The sequence below is a fragment of the Vanessa tameamea genome, chromosome 7, assembly GCF_037043105.1.
Source record: "Vanessa tameamea isolate UH-Manoa-2023 chromosome 7, ilVanTame1 primary haplotype, whole genome shotgun sequence".
Taxonomy (NCBI): domain Eukaryota; kingdom Metazoa; phylum Arthropoda; class Insecta; order Lepidoptera; family Nymphalidae; genus Vanessa; species Vanessa tameamea.
The window spans coordinates 7,862,048-7,880,613 of NC_087315.1; the positions used below are offsets into that span (position 1 = coordinate 7,862,048).

The window sequence follows — 18,566 nt, forward strand, 5'->3', positions numbered from 1 at the left end:
TACGAACTTCGTACTCCGATCTTCCAAAAAGTTGATGATCGAGTTACATAATTTCCTGGGAAAGCCATCGGAAGGAAGCTTCGAAAGAAGCGAATTGTGAATAACGCGATCAAAGGCCTTCAATATGTCCAATCTGGAAAATTTTGCATACCGCTGCTGTTTTTCCTTAACAAATAAATAAATGCATTGCAACAATCAGAATATTATAAGGTAAATTAATTTCACGGTGAGGCATGTCTTCGTGAATAAATAAATGAAGCAAGTATGCTTTAAAAATAACACGTATATTTTAAGCACATCTGTAATCGCCTTATGTTTTTTACGACGACATAGAAGAACATAGTTGCTTATTTATGTTTTTGATTATAGTGGTATATTTAGTTTTATTGTTACAACTATGTTACCAATAAGGAAAAATAAAATACTTACGCATTAATAGTATCATAACAAACTTTAATTTAAGCAAGTTAACCACATAAACATAAACAAGAAGGTCGATATTGACGTTATACAAACAATGCTGTTTATTAGAAGATTAATATGATACTAGCAAAACTCGACAGAAGTTGACAGACGTACAGTCTAAGTATAATCGCCAATTGCCAAGATGCTGAACCTCACCTAGCGGCAAGTTATGATAAAATACATGCGGCGTCGAAGTATCACACAGGTCATAACTATGGGTCCTTATTGTATACATTTCTACTTATGGAAAAACAAATGCACTGTAAATTCTCAGACTGATTTTCCAACTGGTCGGATCCAACGGCTGGGCAGCGATCGTCAAGCCACGTAACACGTTCTCGTCATACAGATACATCGTCACCTACTGTGCATCTCATAAGAAGGCTCAACGTCACCCAACGAGCAATGAAGAGGGCTATACTCAGAGTTTCCTTGCGAGATCGAATGACGAAAAAGAGACTGACGCACAGAAATAACGAAATACGCAGGCAAACCAAAGTAACAAATTGAAGAATTGCCGAACTGAAGTGAGGAGTCGTTGGACGCGAGTAGCGCAAGCCCGGCCATCGTGTATGTCCTTAGGGGACACCTTCTCGAGGAGTGGACGTTTTTCAGCTGACATTATGATGATGATGAATTTGAAGTGATGCCGACTGCAGCTGGCCTGATGGATGGATTTGAATTACCGAAAAATAGTATCATACTTCTCACTGCCAAATCTATCGCAACACAATGGCCTTTGAAGACGTTACTTCTCTTGTGCCTGAGATTACACTGGCTTATTCACGCTTCAAACAGAAAAAACAGCAAACTTTTTTGAGCCTTAGCTACCATCACTACCGGTTGCAAGGTTATTACTGTGAATTGTAACTTATGGACTGATAATTTGTTTTAATAATATCTTAATTAAATCTAATTTTGTTATAAATAATACTTTAACATAATTAGTAAATTTTCAGTTCATTAGTACTACCCGGTAACTCAGTACAATAAAAATCTTATGCAAAAATAATGAAATTGAATGAATTTGAGCAACGAGTAATTACGATATACGTACTGAATCGTAATCTTTCGTTCCTTTAATTCCTTATATTTAGTGCCACTGCTTGCTAATACATGGGAAACAACCTCACAATCACAAATTATATCACATAATGTATACACATTTTTCACAGATGCAACACACTGACATGCCACAGATAACAGGCGCCCTCTTACACGCAACTCGCCAGAGATCGTAGTAGCACATTATAAAATAATGAGTGAGCGAATGACTCAGACTGATTTAGTGAGTAGTTGAACGATTGTGCTAGCGCGCGCGCCGATTCCCCCTTTTAGTCAGTCGTTCAACGTAACAGTATAAACTCGTGCGCGTTACTTTTACTTGATTTAAAGTGTATTCGAACGAAAAACAGTTAATTATATAAAAACGAAGTTAAACGTAGTTACTGTTATAGAGAACATTTATCCTACATTTGTTTGAAGTGGCATTTCAAGGTATCTATAATTATACATATTTGAAGGTTAATTATGTGTGACATTTATAAGAAGTCAAGCTTGTATTTTAAATTAAGTTTAAATATGTTAAAGAGCGATAATATTATTTCAATATATAATATGTTTGTGTATATGGTAGTCATAAAGTTATTTAAATATATTTTTTCGGTCTTATCGTATGTCAGTCAGAAAATATATCTAATATTACCTAATTTACCTCAATTATTTGTTTGTAAACAAAGTTTAATTAATTTCATGACCTACGTTATTTGGATTATAGTTACCAGTCATGTTTATCGTCGTTTACACATCTGTTCCGATAAATATTAAAGGGAATTTAGTTTATATAACAAGTAGTTCAGTATTTATGTTACGGGTGAAGACGGCCTCATACAGATAGTAGTGCTATTTACCCAATTACAGCTGAGTAAACTTTGCGAGAAAATGAATTGGAAAATATTAATAGTTATTTATTTTGCCCATAACAAGTAAATTAAGTAAACTAGGAAGAGCACCCGAGAGGCAATATTTTATTGACACTATGATCTCTATGGGTTTCACCAGTAATGAAAGATAGGTCAAAATGGAACTGAATATGTTTATACTGAACGTGATTTTATATACGATAGCTTTTTATTAATGTAATAAGTTACATTGTTCCATTTCACGGTGTTAATGATTAAGCTTCATATTCATTCAATTAAATGACTTCATTTCATACGAACTAAATTAATAATACGGTCGTTCGATGTTTTACAGAATACAACGAGAAACGTCAAAGTCACCTGTTTCTTGTGGGGCGCTTTCTTTTTCCGGTTGCATCCGATTCTCATTTTGAATATAGCTTGTTTACATAAAAATATATAAGCATATTAGAATTATGGTACCGAATTTCTCCAAAGAAATCTTGAGACGGATTCTGTCAAAGTTAACAAATATATATTTTTTCTTTTTTTAAATTAATAATTACCCAGACTGAGTAATATTTGAATAAAAAAAGATTAGTTAATTTATAATATACGTATTTTCTGACTGACATAATACGTACCTTACAAATCTAAATATAAATTAGTATCATATGAGTATTAATTATTTTTGTCAAAAATACTTAAAACATATTTTCTCATTATTTACGTTTACTTCGTAATATGTGATACATATAAGTGTTTATTCTTTTTTAGATGAGGTGTTTAATATTTTTAATCCCGATGTTATGTTTCGCCAATGGACGAAACCTACACGACTTCGCCGAAGATCGCGATACCGATATCAGCGACAGCATCGACAGCATCGACTTAGTAAAGAACATTAGGGATTCCAATAGTAATCAAATGAGACACCGCCGAAAGTCGAGGCAGTCATATTACGACTTTTCTCCATATTATTACGATAATAGACGAGAGTATGTTCGTCATCAAGATGAGATGCTGAACCGGATAGTACGGTTATTGGACGAAATTTCCTTATATGTAAAACGACCGCCAACACCTCCAGCGCCACCACAAGTTATTTACGTCCCGTACCCGATTCCCTACCCGATGCCACAGGTGCGACCTTGCACTGAAAAACCTGTCACAGTAAATTTGACTGATAGATGGCCAGTTATGGATGACACTAACATGAATTGGGGTTTAGTGCCTGAAGAAGTAGAAGATAAAGATGACGGTAGTGATGGCGCTAGACCTGTCTCGTTTGTTCCCATGGAAACGAACGAGTCTGTACCAATTCCACCACCTGTTGAGCACGGTAGCTCGCAAGCAGGGGTAAGAAAATTTATGTAACTTTAAAAAAAAAAAAAACGTTTCGCTTTTGTTTGTCTTGTGCTCGAATCTTGTTTTCATTTAAATATATATAGTAAGATAAGAAATCCATGTATAAAGTGTATCGGAGGCATTGTACAACTAGTATAGTTTTTTTTTTAATACAAAAAATAAGAATGTTAATAAGCAATAAAATAAATGAAAACACAATTATAATTCATATTTATATACTCTCATTAATAATAGTTCTATTCAAATCGAAGTAATAGTACCGATTAGGAAATACTCTGTATTGATGTACAAATACAATTCTTTTAACAGTGTAATAACTCTACTTGCAAGAATAAAAAATCAAGCAGAAGTAAAATACAATCAAGAATATTCTACTAGAAATTGTATCGAAAATAAACCAATACATACTCAGAATTTTTAATTTATTTTTGGATAAATGTTATTTAATAAATAACTTTACCGACATCGTATTTTTATTAATACTATATGTATCATAAAATCCACTGTATTACCTAACTGTTAGACCCAAGTGGTAATAAACTTATTTAATACGATAGAATGAAATAACATTGATTTTAAACATTGTTTTGTTCGATTAAGGATTAAGTATGTGGTAATATACTTTTTTTTTTAAATTGGCTGAATTTGAAATTGTTTTTTAAATTAAGAGATAATTAAGTATCAAAAAAGATGTCATCGCTTCTTTTATAAATAGTTTTTGTTCGGTTCGCACATATTTATGATCAGAATGCTTTTGTTACAGATGGAAGCCTCAACTGAAGCACCGATAGATGCAAGGCCCGGCATTTGCCAGGCTGCCATTATTTTATGCTGCAATGCGGGATCCAAACAAACTCAACAAAGTTGCTTTAATAAATATGGCTGCCCTAAGACATTTTCTACCGGGCTTTCATGTAAATCGAAAATAGTAAAACAAGTTTTAGAAGAATTTGCAAAGGCATATGCACCTAACACGAATCGTTGATTACAATTCGAGGCTAATTTCTTCACGCAGCTAGTAAGTGTATTAAAACTAAACCTTAGAACGTACAAAATTAAATTTGTGACAGCAGGAAGTAAAAAACAATTTACAATAAAAAAAAAATAAAAAAAATGGTGACTCGTAAATGCAGCTAAAGTAATATCTACTCACAATAGCAACCATATAGTTAACGTTAACGCTTAAAACGACCTTACAATATTATAGGTTTAAGCAACCAGCCATAACAATGAAATAGATATGAACGAAAAGATTTTATCAAATCTAGAATCAAACCTAGTAGAATATCTATATAATCTAAAATACTTATATTGCTTTTTCACGATTGTCACTTGTAAACAATGTATTTTAATAATAACAAGTTGGTTAATAGTAAAAAAATACAAGCCGATTGAGACAATAATTCAGGTTAATAGTCAACTTAAGTTTTTGCATGGTCGTTGTTAAATGATGTTATATACATCGTAGTGGATAAAAATTTCTAAATATCAACGTTACATTAATAGTTAAAGAAAATTGCTATATTACACGAATAATTGTTATCCCATATCATCTTTACACTGATAATTCTTTCGTAATTTGTATATCACTAAAGTCTTTCTAAATTGTTGGACCGATGAATATTTTGAGCGTGTTTGAGTGTGTCCTTGGGTGACTTAGATTGGAACCGGTAAGTGGCGCTGCGATCGGATTGCAGGTTTTATTAACATATTTTTTTATTTCATTCGCGCGAAGTCTGGCAGCTAGTAATTTGAATATAGCAAACCCCTTTACTTAAATTTTCTAATGTTATTCCAATCTGTCAAGAAATACACATTAGTAAAAATTCTCGTTGAGTAAAAATATTGCAGATATAAATAATCACATGTGTTCAATTATAGCAAAATTGTAGCAGAAATTAAGTGTTGCGTTATTTAAATAATTTACATTTATTGCTAATTATAAATACGGTATTTTTAATGGTGTTGCGTTATTTGGGCAATTTGTAACTTATCTCCTAGTTAAACTAAGTCTAACTAGTTTCATTGGGGAATAAATGCAAAGACCTATTAATATTTTCTACTCCATCATGTTTTTTTCATAATGGAAAAAATATAAATTTTCTTTAATATTGTAAGATAGATACGTAATTACTCATTACTAAATAGAGTTATAAACTCCTTTTGGGGACATTCGATACGTTTTACTACAAAACTTCATAAAAACTTTAAATCCAAAATTTAAAAATTGATAACGATTTACAACCATTGTGTGCATAAGGTGAGTTCATAGACATTGGCATACTTTGAAAATTTAAATATTGGCTCAAGGTTGTTTCAAACGCTAACACTTTGAAACGAATAGGTAGCTTGCTAATTTTCGGGCAATTTTTCTTAGGTATTAAGTGTTTTCTTATCAGAATCGATGGTTATAATATTTATATTTTTGTCATAGGAATATTTTTGGTAGCAAAATAATGAATTATCAAAAAAAAAAAAAAACGTCGCGCGTAACTAAATCATAAATTAAAAAAAAAATAGCTACTAGGTAACTTATCAGTATTTTTTCGATTAGTATTTAGTCCTATTTTATATTAAACATATATAAAGAGAAAAGTAATTTAGGTTACACTTTAGATTTAAGATGAATTAATATGACTCTAATGCTTTTTAATGCTAGAAAAGATTCTATTATACTTATAATCTTTTGATCAAGTAAAGCAGAGATTAAAAATATTTGATCCATTTATGTTAGAATTGTAAGTCGATGAAATTCATGACTAAACTAGAACACACTAATTGTTTGCGTCTTTTTTTTCTCTTGAAGATAAACAAATGAATAGCAAGTTAAAATGATTCATTTTAGCATAAATGTTTTAGTACTATTAAGGCTACCGGATAAGACCCTACTATAATGCTTAAATGCAAATTGTCATCGTAGTCATAACTTTTACGCCATACCTGAAATGAATGTTCCTTATTTTATTTCTGTTTACAAAAATGTAGCTATAGCCTATTATTAAATTTTAAGTATAAAAACTATGTAATGACTAAATTATATGTAAGTTTTTTAACTAATTCTTGGCACCTATACCATCTTTTATTATCCTTTATCATGTATGTTTGTTTATTCTTGATAAACCGTTATTATGTTATACGTAATTTTTTTATCTTATAACGGCAAAGACCTAATTATATTTGTTCAAATTAATCTGTTGGCATGTTTATAAATTTGGTCATTCTTATTTACAACAGTGAAATGAACATACAACTTTGTCAAAATCAAAATGAAAGAAATGTTTTTATTCATTTGTTAATTGGTAAATAAATTCGTATGTTTTTGTGTTAATAATAATATACATAGATATAACTGGTCAAAATAAATTAAATGAGCCTAAGCTGGAATATATAAATATCCACCTTCCATCACCGATGTCGTCAGATTAACTCGATGTTTGTGGATTGAATTACTTACACTAGTAAAAGTTTCAGATCAATACGACAAGGATATTATCAACATTCTGGATTTGTTTTTAATGTTAGTTATATATAAGTGAGGCCACTATAAAGCGCATAAAAAGCATTTAATTTGTTTTTATTAAATATTATCCTAACATTAAATATATAAATGGCATCTATTAACGTTTCTAGTCTATAGAATTTTATTATTATTTAATTATCGGCTGTTTTATGTGTCAATAATTTTCAATTGATTTAATTAAACTAAACAATTATTTTGGTCATATAACTCATTATAATTAATGAAGTCAAATAAATGTAATAGTTGTAAAATTTATTATATAATAAATTGCTAACAGCTAAAGTGTTTTTTTTTATTTCAATAATAATTTCCACTGAATTTTTTAATTTATTGTTATTTATTTTATCTTACAAATACATCTTGCAGTGTATTTTATAAGAACTTAATCTACTTCTATACTAATACTATAAATGCGAAAGTAACATTGTCTGTCTGTTTGTCTGTTAATCTCTCGTGGCTAACGTAATGAACTGAATTTCATGAAATTTGGAAGGAAGCAAACTTGAACCCCAAGAAAGGACACAGGCTACTTTTTATATCAAAAGTGTACGACTGCCCCGATTCTGGTTCGTAATGTAGATTCTACCGAGAACGGCAAGAAACTCAGTAAATAAATATTATTATCAACCAACTAACATAATATGTTGTCTAAGTACATTTAAATTTAGTATTTTCTTAACCCAAAATGGAAGGCCGTCACTAACAGTAAAAGCTTGTCTACTTATAATGCACCGTATAAGTGATTCGATATTAGAACAACGTAATAAAAAATAACAATTGGGGAAGCTGTAAGGTTAAGCTAGCTTATAAAAAAATAGCTTATGAGTAAATAAAATGTAAATTTTATAAATAAATAGAAGTAATTTCACATAATAGCATTGATTGCATACGTATTTAACTAATAGTTTTTAAAAGCGGAGGAGGGGGTAGAGGAGTCCAAACGCGAAGACGGCCAGTACAGTCAGCGAGAATGAACTGCACTAATCGTCCTCGCCATGCCGACCAGTAAGATGCATCTTCGCGCCTTGTTTGAAGGCATCCAGGTTATAAGTGGAGGGCAACACAAGTTCCATTTTTTGCAAGCTAATATATATATAAGTACCTATGTTTATACCTATGTTTTATGTGCTGTTTCATATAAGTTCCAAACATACAGATGCGCTCAGCCGTGCTGATATCATGGAGCACAAATATCCATCTAAACTTCCGCATTTACAACATTAGTAAGATACCAGCAAAACAAACAAAAGTTACTTTAAGATGTTTACTATCATGCAGAAATATTAAAAAATGAATGACTACTCTCATCAAAATGCAATATTAAAACTATTATTATGTTACATTTATCTTGTAAAAATTAAATAAATATATACGTTATCAGGGGTATAAATAATGACACAATACCTAACGACTTTCCCACAAACCGTTCGTCACACGCGGTTGATGCAGGAGGAGGAAACTAACCTTTGATAATTGATAATTTGTTAAGTAAATACATTTGATTGTTATCTATTTGAATTGAGTATAGTCATTTCCTACTACTTTTTGCGTCAAATAAATTGTTAAAAAAAACATCCTACCTATCTTATCTAAAGAAAATACAAGCAAAACACGTCATGGCCTCGCCTTTAAAAATATAAGAATATTAAAATTTACGAAAACGTCCACTTTTTGTACCAAGATATTGTGATTTTATTTTTCGTAATAGTTTATCTATTATATATATATATATATATATGTTATATTTTAGATATAAGTTATTTTCGTCCATAAATATAGATTTACTTATAGTGCGAATATGACTTCATGTCGTAGTGACACTACGCAAACCTTGGGGTAGCAGCTGAAGTAGCCGTCACGCCCAGAATAGCCATTGACAATCGGCATAAATATACAGCTTTTGGTGCAGTAGGTGAAAATATCGGGTTTCTAATTCCTCCTCCCTCCTAAAATACAATGGTAGTGTAGAATTTGTTGTTGGTACCATTAGCAAGTACGGTGAAGAATTCCTCTCTGGGCGTCCATGCTCAGGAAGAATTGTTGGAAACATATTTGCACTCGCCATTATTCGGAGCAAACAGTACAGGAATCATAACTAAAAGCTAACCTCAATATCTTTTTCAGCTTCGATCTCTTTCCTCACTTATTTAGAATACAAATTAGAACATTTATTTGTACCGTGGGCTAGGGTGTGTCGTTAGCGTCGAAGGTAGGTAGCTATTAATTATCTGGCTGTGCGTAGACTGATATGATCATCCGAGAATCTACGCATGAGTATCTAGATCCCATAGCGGTAATACCTATACCGATCCACTCGTTGAGCATATCCAACTAGCTATAGATTCTGTGTTGCAGCAGATGCCATCCGCAGAGTCACACTGAATGGCTTATATCAGGTACCACTCGGTAAATTTGTCTTGAAGAATTTATTTAATACCACGAATGATAAAGATGATCTTTAGAGGTCATTCTTCGCCTTTAACTTCACCCTTGATTACTAAAGATCGTCACCATCGACAATCCAGTGATGTGGGATCATCCACAATGAAAAATGTTAAATTCCGGAAAAGAGCAGTTCGTTAAGTATTTCTTTTTTACACATTCATAAATCGACTGGGATGGCATTCCGTTGATCGTGCTCTTAACGTCGGCTCATCACATGAATTTTTACTATACGCAATTTCAGCCCCAAGTGGTTCCCCCCAGTTGTAAGAAAGGGAGAGATGACATCGGAAATTCGGATGAGATTCCAACTAAATTTAGGACTCATTAAGTGACTTTCGAACGATTTATAATTCCATTTATTTAAATTCACAAAGATTACTCTTTTCCCTTATAGTTATATATTTTTCTTGCTGGAAACATTAAGAACAAGAAATACATTAATATCTCTAGTAGGTTACATATATATCTTTTTCTTAAGCAGTATTTGTAATATTTATTTAAAATAAAAATTAATAAATCATTTCATATACTAAAATCACTTTCAAATAAATAAATGTAGAAAAAAGTGGGATAAAAGGCAACAAATTCTGCCATTAAACGAGATCAAAAGACTTATGTAAAGCAGCAAGCGTTGTGAAAATAAAGGCTTGTAATTAAACTGGAATTCGCATTTCCAACATTGACAGAGCCGTTAATCTAGACATAACGAACAAAACAATAAAAAAAAAAACAAATCAGGTTTCGCTGCAATCTGCTTTGATTTTTTCCTTTCAATTCAGACTCCGAAGATTCTTTCTTCGAATCTTTTACAAGACGATAAAGAAGTTGGTTTAATTATTTCAACGAATGAAAATGCAGCAATACATAATATGCTACATAATCTGTATTGCTGCATTTTGTTATTAATCTGTCCTATTTTTTATTACACAAAAAATCTTCTAAATGCTCCTGGAGTTCCGGGTTATGTGGGATTTTTACACATTAAAACCGCTGCGTTAGCCATTTGGACAGAAATCCAAATCCCCTCTCGTATTGTGAGAGCGACGAGAACACATCCGACCACCTCCGCCCATGACGGTCTCATATCGCCGTCACGCTGGGAATCCAATTATCCAAAAAACCTTCATTTAGTACTGAAAGGATTTTCATACGGCTTTTACCAACGGAGTGTAGGTTTAGGTAAATAAGTTATTTTTTTCTATATTTATTTACATAAGAATTAAGGCAAATATAACGCAAAATCCATTAAGGTTGTGCATAAATTGGCTGAAATATGACTACGATTGTTGAATATATTGGAAAAAATCATGCCGGCGGAGAGCTTTCCTAGCTTTAAACAAATAAGGCGGTCATACACATGCCTGTAAAACGGAGCAGTAACTTGTGTGCTAGTCGTAGTGTAACGATATGAACAAGCAACTAACACACTGAACACATTTTCTAATCAACTTGCATGCCATTTGCTTTCTTGCATACCTGTTACTTGCAAGAAGTATAGTGCACAAGGCAGTTCACGAGGCGCTAATGTAAATAATACGAGACGATAATGAAAAATAAAGCGCTGGTTGTTATTTTTTTTATAGTATAGTAATGATTGTCATCATGATGTTTATTTATAGTTTCCTTTTAAAGTTTTTATTGTTTGATCTCTATAACCCATCAAGAACAATGTACTAACACGTCCTACTATATTATTCATAGTTTTGTATGTGTAATTACCATCAGATTTTAGCGATGATAATCGAAGGTCTCTTGTGAACATCGACGCCTTTGATTAAACCAATAAACTCTTTATTACACGTAAAGTCTGACTAATATTTTATTTCAATAAAACCTTGTAAATACTTTTAAAAATAATAACGACTAAAACTTAATTCCGTTCCTGTAAAATATATGTTTATTTTTTAGTAATATACTAACCGATACGACAAACAACGATAAAAATACTTTACGTAAAACCTTTATTACATTTTAAAATTATATTGCCTCTACTGGGCTTGTTAATTTTTGCCCAGAGGATCTTACTAGTGATTGCATGGGGAAATGCTGCTAGCATTCTTGCCATAATTTCACGCGGTCATGAATTTGTATATAATTAAGGCCTTAATGTAAATAATACGAAATAAATATAATTATGTTTATGCAAATTATTTATTTAAAGAGCGAATCTATCTCTAATGTTGACACAATATGCATTAACCACAATCAAAAAGACGGTTATATTTTTTAAATATTACTAGAATCATCATTATAAATAGGTTAATTATATTAAATAGCCTAGTCAATCATACAATAACTTTAAACATTTCAATGTTGAATATTTGTCATTAGGACTTTAGCCATTGAACCAGAGATCAATAGGTATTAGCGATTCGATTCAAATATGTGTCACAATTTATAATTAATATATGTTTGTTATTGTCGTTAATCATAAAACAAACATTACATATGTAGAATATACGAACGACATACAAACAATATGGTTCGATATTTAAAACACATGTTACTTAAACAAATGTCTCTGGTTGAAAACTCCAAGTAGACCGTAATAACTCAGGTTTGTCAAGTGCTAAATTAAGACCACCTGATTTTAAGTGGTCACCACTGCCCAGAAATTGGCATTATTTAAAATTTTAACCACTTCTTACGTAACCAATGCACCGATAACCTTGGGAACTGATATCTCATTTCCCTTGTGCCTGTAGATACACTAACTCACTCATCCTTTAAACTGGAACACAACAATACTATGTTTTACTGCTTGACGGTAAAATGTAAATGTGAGCACAAAGTTCTATCACCAAGTAAATTAAAAAATGTCATTTATTATTATTATTATTTATTTATTATTCGATTCACAAAACCACTGCGAAAAAATTATGATCATCGTTCCAAAAGAAAGTTTAAAATTATTTAAATAGATAAATCGAATTAATTGCAATTTATAGAATTTTCAAGGTTATTTTCATAGTTCATATTGAATAGGTATAAACAACATATAATTGAATTTAGGGGAATCTAAGTTCTTTCTTGTGCGCACCTACGTTTACATAGGACTATCAGAAGACAGAGAGTTTTCTTTCTTGTGATGAATAATGTTAATAACGTCGAAGTTTGATATGATAATGCTTTTTAATATAATGTGCATTAGGCGGTGCTCAATCGCGATGCATTCGTGTAACAAATAACATCGATTCGTATAATCTTACAATTCGAATCTGACATATTGGAATAGTCTTTCAAGTACTGATAGGTACGACATAAAGTTTAGAGACTTTGAGAAAAATGCAATATGCTATATGTAGTTGAATCGAAAAAAAACCGCTATCCTATGATATGAAAACAAAAAATATAATACCTAATAATTATTATTATCATTTATGAAAATTTCAATGGTTCCTAACAAAACCGAATGATCAGAATATTGTTAATCGCGATATAGGACCATGCATTAAACATACAAAAAATAAATCAGAATTTATTTCTATATTTTTTTTTCTATTAAGCAAAATCCAAAAATTTAACATAAATAAATTGAAATCTCTTGAAATACCTTAAGTCAAAATGCTTTTATCTTCAGGATTTGGTTCAACTTTTGACTTTGAGTTATCACTGATTGCATGATTTAATGCACCACTTTTAAAATTTGGTTAAATTTGGGTCGAGTCATGCTCGTCCGGCGGTCCTAAATTTGCAATATTGAACAATGTGCTCATCATTACATATAAAACAAAGTCATTTACCACTGTCTGTCCCTGTGTATATTTAGATCTTTAAAATTACACAACGGATTTTGATGATGGTTTTTTCATAGATAGACTGATTTAAAAGGAAGGTTTATAATTATGTAATACATACACAATATAGTAGAGAAACACTGATAATTTTAGAAGTTCCTAAAGTGATGTCGTAAATAAACACATTTTTTGCGCTTACATTGCAAACTGGCTGACCCCTACGAGATAGATTAAAATAATGTTCTACTGTATTGTACACCTTAAAAAGGTCTTCAAAAAAGTCCGTAATGGTATATATCTTAGGGATAGCCCACAACAACCATTATTTAACCTTTACTTTTTATGAGAAATAATGGCTTATTTTCGAAGCAATTTTAAGCAATACTGAGTTAATCTTTATCCAATTAAGTAACTTAAATACATTGTGCATTTAATATAGATCAATATGGCCTTTTGCTGTAAAAGATTTGTAATTTAAATAAATATATTACAGGTATTATTGATAGTTTGTATTGTCTAATAACTGAAAAACTGTGAACGTTGTAAGACATTCTGTAGTATATTTAGTATCAGCATTGCACCCGTGCGAAGCCGGGTCTAGTCGCTAGTATATGCATAAAAGCGAAAATTTTGTTAATTAATTTTTTACTCCTAGTATCGCCATAATTTGAAAAACGAAATGAGTTAAAGTATGCTATTGTTATTGCGGTCACAGTCAGTTGATGACAAATTCATTACTACTTCCGCAGTTTGAATACTTTATTGTTAAATCGTTGTTGGAATCAAAATCAAAATAAACATATTCTTTTATTCAAATAGATTCTTAAAAGCACTTTTGAAATATGCTTTAATAGAAGAATGCGGAGATATACGAAAAATGGGCTTATTTGAATTGCATTAAAACTTTTTTTTTTTAAGTAATCGTTATCGAAACAACGTAAGAATTATATTATTATGTTAATTAATTAATCATTCATAGCATTCATTCATCTTCTAAGAAAAGCTCTTGACGAGTACAGGAGCGTGATGCCATGCAGCCACATAATTTGAATGAAATGTAATTCAGCGCGAAGGTGTATTGGCGGAAATGTGACGGTGGCATCATATCAAACAATTCCTTGTCTTCATTGTACAGACGATAGAACTCAAAGACAGCCAACATAACTCCAGAAGCTTAATTCATCGTCTTCGATAATTCAAACTACATAGCGTTGGAAGGAGCCTACAAGTAAGATCTGGTATTGAGAGGCGCTAGCCCAAAGATAAGAACAGTACTCCATATGGGTAAGAAGTTGGGAAATTCTACTCCGACGAATTCAAATGACACTTTAGGAAGGTAGATAACTAAAATTGTATGTTTGTGCAGTTGTTGTTAATGTTTGGTAGAGTACGTGCAATTCATTGCGCTACAGACATCTAAAACTACACCTCACAAGATTGGGCTACGATGATCATTCTCCTATCTTCACTTTTAAAATTCTAACGATCGACTGCCTTATAAACTATACTGAAGTGCATTTAGCACGAGAAATGTTCGTAATTGTGCTAAACTTTTTTATAAATATACTTTATCGTACGTTAAGGAAACACTAATCAGGATGGCGGCTCACATAAATAAACTCTACATAAATTAACTTTTTTTAAATAAGACATTACCAAATAAATGTAGGTGAATTGTAATTATGGAAACGAAATAATTAAAATGCTTTAATTTTATACAAAATAGGTTAACGAACTCATTGCTATCGACATAACAGGAAGGCAACAGTGCGGTAAGCTATGTACAGTTACTGTATACTTTTGTATCGCACAAAAATTCCAACACGGCGGTATTTGTATGTAGGGATAATTTGCGCTAAACCGAATGATTCAAATCGAAATCGAGCCGGTATAAAAAACCAAAACAAAATATGTACATAAGGGAAACCCCTTTATATATTATAGAAAAATATATCAATAACAGTAATTATTATTTACATTGTCCCTAACGCAACTGGATTCGAAACTTTTAAATATAAACGGAAATAAAAAGATTTATATATAACGAGCTGTGTCCGCGACTTCGTGCGCGTTTGAATGTAACAAAAAAGGTTATTGTTGTAGCCTAAGTTACTCCTTATTACATCAGTTTTGTGATAGTGAAAGTCCTGTCAAATTCGGTCCAGTCGTTCCAGAGATTAGCCGGAACAATCAGACAGACAGACAAAAATTGTAAAAAATGTTATTTTAATATTACAAACAATGCGCTCATCATACTCCAATTTTATTATATGTATGTATGTATAGAAGATATAATATAAATAATCGTAATATGTATATAAAATTACAATATATACTGTATATGTATATATTGTAATTTTATATATGTGCACAATTCAGTTTTTCTTCAATATGTAGTGCCTTTTCTGTTTCTTTATTTTTGAATTCCGTTTAATAAACGTATTTTTCTTTGTATTGTCGTGTTAGTATCATGAAGATTGTATTGCCCTGTGTTTTAGTATTTCAAAAGTGTTTAACGTATTTTGAACTTATAATTGATTCTATAACTACACTTACTGTTACTAGTTATAAATCAATGTTTAGTAGTACAAAAAATTAATATTATATATAAAAAGTTATACTATGGATAGTGATGGTGATGGTATTTAGTTTTGCCATTAAAAACACAATAAGTGATTATCAAGTACTTTATTATTATGTGATAAACCAAACGAATATCAATTCAGAAAGATTATCATCGATTAAGATGATAACCATAGATATACCTAAAATTCTTCAAAAAGTCACTTTTATTTCCTTTCTCATGGCGGTTAAACTGATTAGTTAGCTTCTTGCGTTTGGCAATTTTTGCTATCGAATACGACGAGAGTGTAGCTTAAAACGTAGTTATGTACTCTTCGTTTTAGATTGAAAAAAATAACACCAAAGCAATTTCGGATTCAGCTGCCAAAACATAGTTTTGCCAAACGGAATATTTTCGTCAATATCAATACCACGCTTTGTGTGGCAGATACTAACAATCCGTTTTCCCCTTTCACTTAAGGAGTTAGACCACAATAGCTCAAAGGATCAGAATCAAAATTGCAACTTCCACTTAAAGACTTATATTTTTTTATTTTTCTATATGAACATTTTTAGAAATCTTTTAAGTTATGAAAACTAAGGCGAATGATATATATGATCAGGCTTTAACGATGATGGTTATGTCCAATCATATTTTTTAAATTCGTCTTCAGTTCTCAATACTTATGCAATATATCAAACAAATGACATTTTATTAAAAAAATATATATATAATGACCATTCGATAGACGTGATTTCCTTATAAATAAAAATCATTAAAAAAATCATGTATTAAAAAAATAACAGTTAACTGTTATTATCTTCGAATATTAAACGGATCTTTCAAAATATTGTTCGCATTTGTTTAAATCTATTAAACTTTGACAGTTCATTTTAAAACTGTTAACAGGTAAAGTTTAAACCTGACTGACAACTAAAATCTTTCTCGAATCGCATGAGTATTGTTACATATTCTGAGTTTTACTACCTATCGCGAAGTTTATTACTTTATTTTGTAAGCCTGTCAATCACAGTGAATAAAGTGTATTAACATTCCATTTGATACATCTCACGTATCGAAAATGTTATTTTCACGTTTTAAAGAATACCAGAGTTTTTTTCTTGCTAATTGCAACATAAAATCAAGTAATCGTGATCCCTACACGGATATAATGCTTATTATTTTTTAAATACCTCGAACACTTAAACCATTAAAAGTTTTAATGTGATATTGTATTACATTAATTTTTGTAAAATGCTTTAAGCTCATGTTGATTGTGGTTGTATATAGAACTGATTTAATTTTAAAAAAAATGTCAGTGGAATCAAAAGTGACTATATTTCGTTTAGTTTCTTTCAAATACGAAGGCCACTTCGCGCTTTGTAATCCAGCAAACGTGGATTCAGTCACGAATTAGCAGACATCACTATTGTTAAGACAGTAATGACAGAGTTTTGCAATGATTGGCATAGAATATAAATCTAGGTTGGTAAAATAAATCGAGTATTTTATAATGTTCTTTAAAAAGGATTTCTGAGACCTAATATAAAAATAATCATTTTTACGGTCACCTCTTTCAACATTAAGTATAGTTCGACTTAAGATCAAGAAAAACACCTTATGACAACAAACACCTTAATAAATAAAAAAACACCTTAAAAAATCCTTATAAAAAAATAAAAAGTTAGTAATAAAAAACCTACTAGATAATATAGTTGCTTTATAGGCCTTGACATTAATAAAATAACATTCACGTTATATTTCTATTTAAGATTATCTCTAATCCCTCAGATTTTAATATTTGATAGTTAAATAAAAAAGCAAATGTTAATTGTATACTTAAACTTCATACATATGTATATGAAATTATACACTCTCATACAAACGCACCTAAATCTTAATTTTTAATGAGAGTCGGGCAAAAATGAGGCACTGTTAGGATTTGTATTCCAATATTCCATATTAATATGCCAACCAAGTAATTTGAAATATGAAATATGAGTTAAAATTGATAATTAAAAATATAATTATTTTTAGCACAAAAATAAATAGTATGAAATTAATTTATTTCGATTAAAAATAACCACTTACTTTTATTAGGAAACGTCAAACTAGAATTTAATGGAAAACAATTAGGTATCGAATATTTTCACAAGAACATTCAGACGCTGCCAATCTACAAAATATTATTAATTTAAGCATTGATTTATTTCCGATATTTTTAATTTATTTTATTTTAATTAACCTTGACTTTAAATAATATTAATCTACAATAAAAGCTTTTTAAATCAAAAGGACAGTCTTCATCATTTAAAGGTTAAGTGGTTTTATGACAATATGCTCCTACTTCTGACAAGCAGATAAAATGAAAAAATATCTAATATCCTGCTCTTAATCCCATAATACAACCAAATTTATTAATAATTTAATGATGAATATATAAAGGTCACATTTATTTTGTCATAAAAGTCATACAATTCATAAAAGTCGCATTCTAATTAAGAAAAAAAACACGGACTAAACTGAAGAATTACAGAGTAATCTATTTAAGAAGGTTATATATTATA

At 30.6% G+C, this 18,566-nt stretch overlaps 3 protein-coding genes across 6 annotated transcripts in view; 2 read left to right on the plus strand and 1 right to left on the minus strand.

Annotated features, from left to right (window-relative positions):
* Positions 1-18,566, plus strand: part of LOC113401338 (probable E3 ubiquitin-protein ligase HERC4) — a 333,429-nt gene that overhangs the window by 277,701 nt on the left and 37,162 nt on the right. The window lies entirely within an intron of this gene.
* The window catches only part of LOC113401356 (uncharacterized), a 155,800-nt gene that overhangs the window by 68,257 nt on the left and 68,977 nt on the right, over positions 1-18,566 (minus strand). The window lies entirely within an intron of this gene.
* Positions 1,724-6,197, plus strand: LOC113401355 (uncharacterized). Of its 2 annotated transcripts, none has more exons than XM_026641236.2 (3): positions 1,724-1,962; positions 3,144-3,725; positions 4,498-6,197. In XM_026641236.2, the coding sequence occupies exons 2-3, from the start codon at positions 3,144-3,146 to the stop codon at positions 4,717-4,719; spliced, it is 804 nt and encodes a 267-aa protein (XP_026497021.2). In that variant the 5' UTR covers positions 1,724-1,962; the 3' UTR covers positions 4,720-6,197. The 2 variants fall into 2 exon arrangements, with proteins under 2 accessions (XP_026497021.2, XP_026497022.2); XM_026641237.2 differs by lacking the exon at positions 4,498-6,197 and adding an exon at positions 4,044-4,192.